Consider the following 11,085-nt stretch of genomic DNA (forward strand, 5'->3'; position numbering starts at 1 on the left):
CACTTTGATGAAAAACATGAAGAATAACAAAACAAAAAAGAAAACGACATTGTTTCAGCTAAATGGGGAGTCAGTGGAGGGAAGGTTTAATGGCGAGGAGCTAAGGGCAAGAGTAGCTTCTAATGGCTAAATATAACATTTAAAAAAATAATTTGAAGATATTTGTATTTTCTTGATTTTTAAAAACAGAAAGTGATAATTTTAAAAACATTTGAATTTACCCTTATTTGCATGCTTTGCTAATAGTATATTTATTTGATTTATGAAGTTGCAAGTTCAACAAAATTCTAATTAGCGTGCGATTGAGAATTTTGAAGGCTTGTTTCCCCTTACAAAACAAGGTGGGGGTGTTTGGGTGGGAGGTAGGTTTTCTAAATAAGGAAATTTAAAAGTTATGCCAATTGCAGTAATAAAAATTGATCCAATTAATAAGGATTTAACTCCTAACTCACAAGTTGTTCATGTGAGGATTTTGTTGGTGGATAGTCTATAAAGATTTCTAAATTTGAAGGCATGTCTTGATTTTATAGTGAGCTCTTGAGATTCATCTCACTTAAATTTTTATAGTTGTTAAAAAAAAAATATGCCACCTGTTTTTAAAATAATATTTTAATCTCAACACAATTAGATATATATTTTTGAATTTTTTTTATTAAGAGGATTTAAACCTTGATCTTTATTTACACTTTAACCAGAGCTAATTCCAAGTGGCTTGACATAATTAATAATTAAATATTAATATTTTAATTCATTTTTATTTTCCTGTTTTAATGCGACTTAATTTTTAATGTAATTTATCTTTTTTTCTTTTTCATTAAGTCCCTCGAGGATTATTCATGCTTATAAAAAATTTCAGGACTGAACGGGTTCCCAAAAAATATCTTGAGTTAAAATAAAATAAAATGTTAATTTAAATAAATAAACTTGAGCTATTTTTTTTAAATATTAACATTTTACTAAAAAATTATCCAAACGGGCGAACCAAGAAGTTAAATGTCCAGAGATTGTAAACTATACTGATAACTCGTTTTTTCTCAGTGGGAACAAGAAGGCAGCCCAAAAAACAGAAAGTCCTTTTCTTTTCTTTTTTTGGTTACAAAGGCAGAGACCTTACATTCGTCCAAATGAATTCAACGTTGGGTCCCAAACACCACAAATATCATTACGTGCTAGGTCCCACCCACATCACCCGAAACGTTAGCAGCTCGTTCCCGTGATATCATTACTACTAGTCCATTATTAATAAACTCGAGCTTTCATTACCATGAAACGTGACGAATAAATTAGTAGCTCCTACGGAAATGTGGTTATTGCATCAGATAATGATAAATTACCTTAAACCTGAGTTAAGGTAAAAAATCGAAAAATAAAACGGTTGAAAAATCCCATGAATTAGAATTTGTAATTGGTCAGGATGCGTTTTGCAATTCAGTGACAAAGGGAATACTGAAGCACCATTTGTAAGGACTTGTAGATATAAGCCGAATAACACTGGATTGGAATGACCAAAAATATGAAGAAACTGTTGATCACTTGAGTCAGGCTAGCAATCATTTTAACAGTTAAAAGGTCATGTATTTCCATTGTTACGACCAAGCGGTGACTTACCGAGAGACCCACTGGAACTAGCATCTAAGCCATGTTGGTTGATTTCTTGCTTACCTGAGAGATTGATACCAAGTCTAGTTTGGGGGCTCTGGTTACTGCCACTGTTGGCGCCAGGAAACCTATTCACCTGCCCTTGGAGGAGCTGCTGTTGCTGGAAGAATGCTGGCTGCTTAAGTTGCTGCTGCTGATCATTCATCTGGAAAGGCAATTTTGAAGTTGAAAGGTCTGGTTGTTGCAGAGATATTGTGGGATGATGTTGCTGTTGATCTTTCATATCGAAAGGCAACATAGGAACATCTGGTTGTTGCTGAGACATTGCTATGTGAGGTTGCTGGCTGCCTTGCCCTTGTTGCATAACAACCTGGGATGACAGCGGCACAGTTTTCTTGGAAGTGAGCAAAAGTTGCAGTTTGAAATGGATTAGAATTGGGTAAAGTTTTATCATGAAGTTATCCTGTAAGAATATGAGATATTAATAAAATTAAGAGACCTAATTATAATGCTAAGCTCAAGAAACATCTCGTTATCTTGTTTATGTTTGGAAACTTAACAACCTAAAACCTGCATCTAAGTTTTTCTTCATTTATATCAGGGTTGGCTAGAGCATGCACTGGGTGAGTTAAGATTACCTGAGGGAGTACAGGCGCTTGAGGTTGGGCATCAGCAAGTTTGGCAAGAAAAGTCAAGTTCTGCTGAAGCTTGGCTTGATATCTGTGTTAGGTAAATGTTAAGAATCAGTAGAACAGTCTTATAAGAACATAACGGTAGTCTGCATAATAAGATACAGTTAAGTTGTTGATAAGTTGTACTACAAGTAGTTTCTTTAGTCAAAATAATAAAACCGGAAGAAATGTTGATCCAATAAAGAATTATATAATGCCTTTGATTAACTTGACCTTCATCAAAGAGGAAGAGATTATTTGAAACCAGAAATACGTAAACTTCCTGTTTATGCTAGAATATAGAGTGAATATACTCATGCGAATTCCTATGAGTATTTTGATAACTGCCTATTGCAGCCCTCAATTTATGCACTAGAATACAATGAGCAAATGACACAAATAATGTGAAATTTTCGGAGTCAGATTCAGTGCAAGGGTGCTAGAAATGAGTTTATAGAGGAGGAGAGGAAAGAGGGGCAGTTCCTGTTGATATAGTTGTCTAAATTATTCTTCACTTTTTCATTATTTACAATTGTATCGCATAAACGTATATATCTTTTTTCTTTGAAACACGTTTCCTGAGCTTCCATTTCCCAGAGCACCTATGATCTCAGTCAAATAGATCCAAAAAGGAAATGCCAAACAAAGCCGGAGGTACTGAAGGATGATTAACAAAAAGGGTGCACATGATCTACAATTGTGTTCCATGAGCATTTTTTTCTTGATCTCATGATTCCATAACAAGAGGTTATCTCCCATCCAGTTATAATTCAAATTGGTTACAGATGAAGTCCCTTAACATTTTTCACTGTCTAGATCCTGTTTGAACCTCGTTTCACACTAACTTGTTATACAAAGAAGTGTTTGATTGTCCTGTTTTTTAAAAGGCATGCATACTATTAATTTTTAAGCCGAAACTCAAGATTTCATGTGCCAATGATTCTTAAACTGTTCATGGACACCATAAGATCAGTTGTGGATAAAAAGAATAGGAAGTCAATGTCGAGAGCTTCAAAGCAGATTGTCAAAGAGTACTAAATGATTTGCAAGAGAATGCAGCAGAAATGCAAGGTTTCTCTAAACAAATTTAAGCAACAAATGAAAGTGACTCTTGAATGTGGGCACTTACTGGGCAACCTCACCAGACTTTCCCATATTCTGGCCCTCCATTATAGTCAGAATCAGCTGCTTATTTTCCTCCAAATACTGCACCAAGGAGAAAGATTCACCAACGCAATATAAGCAAGAGCCCAGAAAGTCATAATTTAAACTGAAACACATTCATTGCTACTCATCCATCATCCACTCAATGGTCTTGGTCAGAAAGTTCAAAATTTAAAAGTATTCCTAAGATATGTGAATATAAAATTTCTTTAGACACACATTCCATTAACAATGTAGGCCCCTCTTGGGTTATCAAGAAAACACGCACATCGGTAGGATCACTATATGCCAGTAAGAAAACAATTCAAGATTCCCATTGGATGGCTAACTTAAAAAATAAGTTGTCATAAACACTTCGAAATCAATCAATGACTTGACCCTTTAAAAGGACTACCGCAAAGAGAGACGCTATTAAATAGCACGAACTTTTATCATCAAACGTGTTTCTCGCATTCACCTCAATAAAGACGTTAAATTTAGCAGAAGTGAAAAATAAAATTTGATAACTTACGAGTCAAGGAAAGAGAAGAAGTAATGTATACGGCTTTCTCATATCTAAACAAGTAGACAGCGAAAGCCAAAAGCCAGATTTCTAACAACGCCATCACGAACGTTGAAATACTAAATAGATTGACTAAGAAACAATGGATTATGGACAATGAAACAGAAGAATGACTCATGGTAATCGTTGGTACCTTTTGAATTTGCTCGGTCGTGAGGTAAGTGACAGATGCCAAAGAAGAATCAGCGTTGAGCATTTTCGATTACTGATGCTTCTCCACACTGCAAAATCTGGAACCCTAACCCTAGTTCTTCCAGGAAATGAGCGTCAGAGTGATCCTTTCTCAGACCCTCTCCGGCTCTGGCTCTGGCTTCCTGTGGTTGGTAAAATTTGGCTATATATATACTGGGGCTAAATGCAACAAGAATGGTAAGTCCTAAAGTACGGCATTGCATACTGGCCTTTGGCCAGCAAAAACACGGCATGACATTGTAACGCGTATCTATAAATCTATAAATTAATGCTTAATTCTTTTGGCAGTCTCCCACTAAATATGGACATATTTATCAATAAAAATTTAATTATTAATTTATTATGTTACGAGAAATTAATCACTCAGAGATTCCAATAAATAAGATATTACATTATTAAAGCAAATACTTTAATAAAAGTACAATTTGCACAAAAAAGGGGGAAAAAGTAGGAGCCAGGGTTAATTTTAAGGTCGAATTGGGCAATTAATTTGTTGCATACAATGGACATGTGCAAAGTGCAAGCTTATTTTCCTCCAAAAAAGGTGATTACGTTAAGATTTAATGTTTCTTTTTTTGGAAAAAATATAATATTTAATTCCAAAGAATAAGAAAGGGGTACTATTTATGATTTCTAAATAACAAGTTTTGTGATAAGTTTGATAATTTTTAATATCAAAAATAACATTTTTATTTTCATTTTTGTGGACAAATATATTTTTTATTCATTTAAATTCAGGTTAAAATTTGATGGCAAAAAAAGTCAGGTTAATTTTTTAAAAAACAAGATTTAGGCTTTGATAGACACTAATTAAAAGGAGTCCTTTTCCTTATTTATCATATACTTGTAATTGTCACTCATCAACAACAATAATTTCTCTCCCCCCCCCCCTCTACATGCTTGCACGTGCCATTAAAAAATAATAACATTTTATTTTATTTTATTTTCATTCCATTCCTTTTAACCTAACAAACCACCAACTCTGCTAATTTTCTTTGTCTGGTTGTTGTTTTAGTGAAACATTTTTACTTTTTAATATTGATATAAATATAAAAAAATTATATCTATACAAAAAAAATTATTATCAAAATATTTCATAAAATTTATAAAATAATTTTAAATATTAAATATTTTATATTTAAAATTTAATAAAAATATTTATAATTGCTTGTTGTCTAATTATAAATATTTTTTAATTATAAATGTATAAAATTTAAGATTTAAAATATTTTATAAATTTAATGAGATCTGTTAATAATAAAATTAAATGTAATTTTTTTAAATATAATTCTTTTAACATGATTTTTTTATTAATAAATTTTATGTTTTGCTTGACCTTTAAAGGGATATGTTTTGACCTGACCCATGAGAGATGAGCTGTCCGGTCTTTAAAGTAGGAATTAAATATGACAAGAGCCAAATAGTCCAATCCCCGGGGCCCAATATTATCTATAGGCGGGGGGGGGGAGAGAGAGAGAGAGAGTCTAGTACGACGCCGTTTTACTCCAATAACATCCGCGCGAGTTCCATTTGTTTGAGGAGCCGTCGTCGCATACGGGAACAAGAGGTGGACAGCATCAGATTCAGGGGACAACGTCAATGGGGCATGTTGGGCGTATGAGATTCGGGTCCTTCTTGTTACAAGCTCATTTCGCTTTTGCTTTTGCTTTTGAATTTTGGTTAAAATGGGGAGACTTGTTTAGCAATGAAGCTGATTTGATGGTGGTTTTTTTTTTTTCTTAATATTGTTTTGGAAATTATTATAAGCAATTGCAATAGCCTGGCCTTTTAATTTATTCGCTTGATACAGGTGCTGCCATGGCGACCTGCATGTCTTGTGCAATTCAAATATGATCTTTCTCTGCGCCATAAAAAGCCTACCTAAAAGAGATCATCTCTTACATTTCTCCAGTAGTAAATACTTGATATCTTGTCACTCGATTTCCTAATCCTGTTGTCTGTTGAAATATAGCTTCTATAGTCTATACTTCTGTTTTATCGTATAAGTGAGCCTGAAGATTATTTATTTAGACTAGTTAGCGACAGCAACCAAACATTGATGTGATATCAGATCTTTAATTCGGTTTCTAGACTTACCGGCAACTTCTATTAACTGTTGGGATTGTACCTTGGATCGATATAATGATATTGAATAACTGAGAGATAGTCATTATAAGTGGTAGTTACTAGTGGGTGCTTCTTTCCATTAATACAAGTCATAATGTTCAATTGTTTTCAAAGGTCATTTGTCTGCAGACTGGTGCAATTGCAGAAAATATGCCTGTTGAATGTAGGTATGCTGGTCCCATTTATTTTGGCATATCTTTTTCCTTGCTTATCTGAAGATTCAACTTTTGTAGCATCAACAACACCTATTAATGATCTTTGCGTTTTCTTTATTCGGGCCTTGTCTTTCATTTCTGCATTATCATGTGCTAGATTTCATGTTCCTTCAATTGTAAGTGCATGTTTAGTTGTATTTCTCTTTTTCACCTCTGCTTTCTTCATTTCCTCTCGGAATTCTTTAATGCCATGAGATTCCTTGTCTTGACTTGATTATGTGCAAAACAATTTTCTCTCCTTGTTTTACCTGCCACTCTCTAGTCAACAATATCTTGTTGCTTTCTCTAGCGGGTTTATTCTTATTTCTTAAACCATATCCTTTTCACTTAGAGAGACTTTGCTGAACCTGAAGCTTAATTAGTTGCTAGTTGAATGGCAGATTAATGATAAAAGTAAGGCTGGGATGAATGTAGAATCCATCCAGAGGGTAAGAAGAGATGTTACATTTCTGATAGTTAGAGCTATGATTTTTGTTGTAGCTTGGATGGAACAGTGGAAAGGAAGTGGGATATTTTTAATTTTGCCTAATTGTACCTTTGGTTCCTCTAGTTTCGTAAGAATTTCAATTTGGTCTGGTTAATTTAAAAATGGAGAACGTTGCCTTCCTTCTTTTTCAAAACAATCCAATTCCAAATGAAGAATATGCTATTGATTTCTGATGTTATACGTTGATACCACAATGAATGTTTTGCTTTAGCTTGAAAATTAATAAACAAGCGTAGGCAGGTGGAGGCCGTAACTATAATGAGGAATAGTATGAAATTTTTGAATTTTTTGCTCTATTCTGATGAATTTGGTGCTTTACCCTCCATGGTTGGAACTATCTGTATAGTCATTTTCAAATATAGAATATAATATGCTATCGATTTCTTATATTGTCCGTTAATGCAGTGATAAACAAAGCTGACATGAATTCTTAATTATGTAGCTACCTTGAGAACTCATATCAGCTTGGTTCATTACTTAATTAACGTGCAACATCAGAAATCAACAGCATATTCTTTACTGTTCAAAATGAAAGCAAAACAACTGTATTTTATAGTTTCACTTCTGACGCAGCATTTATGGTGCGCATCTAGTTAATAGTTATTGATTCAGATTTTCCATTTGTACAGGAGTCGCATTACTAATGTGATGAGAAAGATGGCAACGATGCCCTATTTATTATTACGTGCCCAGTTCTGTATGGCTGCATGCTGGTAAGGCATGCATATAGAGAACTAATAGGTTGAGAATAAAAGTGTACTCAGTGGCGTGGCACGATTTGAAAGTTAAACTCTGAGAACTAGTGCTGGCTCATGTGAAATATGAAGTCTGCTTCTCGAAACAAAAGTATAGAAAATCTTGAAGTATGTCTATGAATTTCAATTTCTTGGACTATGTATAAACTCTTTTTTGCTGCTTAATATTCACAAAAGATTGTTATTATTATTTTTGTTCGTCACAAATTGTTTGTTATGTTTGAACAATACGATTATCATGTTAGAGGTGTAGAGTTTCAAATATGACTAAAAAGTTCTCAAGTTCTTTTTTCTCAGTTCATGTAAAAATAATAATGTAAATATGATTTGATAGCTAGAATTAGAGTACAAAATTGTAACGATTACAATTATAAAATTAAAGTAACTAAGTCCAAGTGCAGAATGTAAAGTGAATTTAAATTGAAAACCAAGCAATGGGTTTGCTTTGTATGTGTGGAGTGTGTCCCCCTAATTTTGTCAGTTGAATCCCTTCTTATACTCATGCCCCTGAGATCATCATGCCCAAAGAATTAAGAGCCCATGTGCAAAATATTCACTATCATTGGGTATGATCTAGCAAAATTTGAGGCACATTAGATAGCGATTTCACATCCATTAATTGTCTCTCATGCTTAGTCGCTTTGAGTTTTAAAGGTTATGTCCCTTGCTTTAGGATGTGTTCAGCATGCAACCTAATTTGGAAGCGTACTGGGCCTTGGCTTGATAATTGGGCCTCATTTCTCTTTTATTACTTTGGACTTTTGTTAATTGATGCTTCATTTCAAACCCAAACAATTATTTACCCTTGTAAACGAGTTAAGGGTACAGCTACTGGTAAAAGCAACTTCCTTCTATGGTTTTTCACAGATGAAAGCCTTAAGGAGTCACTAGGCAGACGAGTTGCCTTTCTGGAAAACTCAAAGCGAGGTAAAGTCACACCACACGAGGAAGCTATAGAATAGGTGCTTGGACTGAGAATTTGTCGAGGAAAATCTACTGAATTCAGTCACTATGCAGAGTGACGATTAAGTATTGTAATGTTTGGTAGGTTGAAAACTATTTTCTAAAAAAAATGTGAAATCATCTCGCAAAGACCTAGGCCTAAGCCTTCAACTCTGCAAATATTGAAAGTCGAATTGAATGGAATGAGGGAGTAAGATTCGGAGAGAGAGAAGGGAAGGAATGAATGGCCTATCAATCTTTTTGTATTCTTTTCCCAACCACCATAATTTTTAGGAAGACAAATGGTATCCTAGTTTATTAAGTCACAGTTGTGCTTGTCGAAGTATATATACAGAGAGAGAGATCTGCTGCATGAGCAACCCGACTGTGCGTTACATGTGCTCTACAGGCCGCACTCCATCTTTCTTCCCAATGAGCCTATTTTTTTATTTAGAAGACGAGTGGTTCAAAAGGCATGGTTTTCAATATGTCTCTAGATAAGGCCTCTACTAGTCCAGCTAGCTAGTGAGCGGTTCTTTCGGGTGAGAAGCGGGTCAGGCCCATAGGGCGGGCATCTCTCGTAATGCAAGTTGCATTATTCGCCACCACCTGAGAAGCAAAAGATTCGAGAGTCCAGGTTGAAAATACATGCATAGATAGTGGTCTAATGACAAGGGCCGACAACGAAAGCTCGGGACGAAGCTGTATAATGTGGAAGTCTCACGTACGGTTCCCTGAGAAGGGAGTGGCTACCTACTAGAGCTTTGACCAACCACCACCTAAGGCCACCCCTTACTTTACTATTATTATACGGTTATAGGGTTCGAGACAAAGAAAGATCAAGGCAGCATATCGGTTTTTCCTTTATACTTTACTTGGATCTATTTTTATGCTATTAGCTATTCTGTTGATTGTTCTCCAAACAGGGACCACTAATTTACAAATATCATTAACCTCAGAATTTAGTGAGCGACGCCAAATCTTTCTATGGATGTGCGTACTAACACCTTTACTAAACTAAAACTTTTGCGCTGGAGCGCCTTTATTCGTAGTAGGTCACTGCTTGTTGACTAACCTTTTTTTTTTAAAGTCATACCTCAACTTCAAGGAATGTTCCAGCTTAGATGGAAGAGAATGTTTAGGATTCCTAAAGGGGGTAGTTGGCTAATAAAATTCAGAAATGAGAAGGGGGGTATCTGATCTAGTAAAAGAGGCTTAACCGCCTCTCACTAATAGGTCACAGCAGATATGCCACCGATCATATGCCTTAGGTCCCGCTCAGGCTAAGGATTAGAAGGAGGGTTGCTCCTCTGACTATGTACGGCACGCCTTGCGACAATGGTGGCTCCATACGAGAAGAAAAGAAGGAGCAATAGCATGTCTTTTTTCTTAAGAGTGGTAAGAGGAAAAGGAGAGAAAGGAGGGCGCTCGAAATTTTTTTTCTTTTTTTTCCAGCTTTCACTATAAACTCTATAGTTAAAAAATTTTTCCCCTGTTACCCCCTTTATCGTCCAACGCCCTTACCCTGAAGGGTGCCTACTCACTGCCCTCTCCTGTGGAGAGCACTCACCACCCTAAGAGGGCGACTCTTAACTCTTTCTTAACTCTCCTTTAGGAATATTAAGAAGAGGTTTAAGGGGCACTCAGGAGTCATTGTCTATGACTCCCTTCACTTGAGGAGAGTAAGTAAGATATATTTTTTCAAGACAGCTTTGGTGAAAGAAAAATGCTTTTAAGCATATTTCTTTTATAGAGACTTGTCTTACTAACTTGCTCTTATTGACTCAATAACTGACTTTTGATATTACTAAGGAACTCTTAAGAAATCATACGAAAGCTATTACTTCTTCCCGGTGGTGGCCCAGGCTCAGTTAGCAAAGAAAGGGAAAGCAGGCAGTAGTAGGAATCAAGAAAAACCTCTTCTGGCAAAGCCTAATTATTTAGGGCGTAGCAGGAAGATTCCGCGGTTACTTCAACTTCACTTAAAGACTATTACCATTTCTCGGTGCTTCTAAGCCCGACTGCTAATTCATCAATCCTAGCAATGACTTTATCGGCTCAACGATAACAAATAATTCTTTTCTCTATCAAAAAGCTAATCTCTGCCAACTCAACTCTTGTCTCGCCTACTAACTCATTAAAGTAAAAAAAGTTAACTGGGTGATAGAATGCTTTCATGCTTGGAATGACTTCCCGAAGGTAAGGACTTAGTGCTGTGATCCGCTAATTCATCTCTTAATCTAGTATTCTGCAAAGGAGGTTGAACCCATTAAAGATATAGAACCAATCAAGGAAGTATTGGGATATGTTAAATATGCTTTTAAGACCATACAATCAAAGTATTTACCATGGCTTAAGGGTGTCTATACAA

At 35.3% G+C, this 11,085-nt stretch overlaps 1 protein-coding gene and 1 long non-coding RNA gene across 3 annotated transcripts; one reads left to right on the forward strand and one right to left on the reverse strand.

Annotated features, from left to right (window-relative positions):
* Positions 1–1,367: 1,367 nt before the first annotated feature.
* LOC129303961 (GRF1-interacting factor 3-like) lies at positions 1,368–4,411 on the reverse strand. 2 transcript variants are annotated; one of them, XM_054943556.1, is made up of 4 exons: positions 4,130–4,411; positions 3,400–3,476; positions 2,238–2,319; positions 1,368–2,062 (listed from the first exon to the last, which is right to left on the reverse strand). In XM_054943556.1, the coding sequence occupies exons 1-4, from the start codon at positions 4,190–4,192 to the stop codon at positions 1,571–1,573; spliced, it is 714 nt and encodes a 237-aa protein (XP_054799531.1). In that variant the 5' UTR covers positions 4,193–4,411; the 3' UTR covers positions 1,368–1,570. The 2 variants fall into 2 exon arrangements, with proteins under 2 accessions (XP_054799531.1, XP_054799532.1); XM_054943557.1 differs by having other exon boundaries at positions 1,368–1,969; positions 4,130–4,408.
* A 1,330-nt stretch (positions 4,412–5,741) lies between these two features.
* On the forward strand, positions 5,742–7,943 carry LOC129299546 (uncharacterized). The gene is made up of 3 exons (XR_008590594.1): positions 5,742–5,913; positions 5,999–6,482; positions 7,647–7,943. It is a non-coding gene; the product is annotated as an uncharacterized LOC129299546 (long non-coding RNA).
* Positions 7,944–11,085: the final 3,142 nt, after the last annotated feature.

Source organism: Prosopis cineraria, unplaced genomic scaffold (genome assembly GCF_029017545.1).
Source record: "Prosopis cineraria cultivar Desert tree isolate PC_DT_omini unplaced genomic scaffold, ASM2901754v1 PC2, whole genome shotgun sequence".
Lineage (NCBI taxonomy): Eukaryota > Viridiplantae > Streptophyta > Magnoliopsida > Fabales > Fabaceae > Prosopis > Prosopis cineraria.

What these genes read in the sequence shown, in the direction of transcription:
- LOC129303961 (XM_054943556.1), bottom strand. Translation starts at nt 4,192, where the DNA reads ATGCTCAACGCTGATTCTTCTTTGGCATCTGTCACTTACCTCACGACC. An exon ending in CGACCGAGCAAATTCAAAAG is followed by an intron (nt 3,477 to 4,129) that starts GTACCAACGATT and finishes TCCTTGGTGCAG; the next exon opens with TATTTGGAGGAAAATAAGCA. An exon ending in AAGCGCCTGTACTCCCTCAG is followed by an intron (nt 2,063 to 2,237) that starts GTAATCTTAACT and finishes ATATTCTTACAG; the next exon opens with GATAACTTCATGATAAAACT.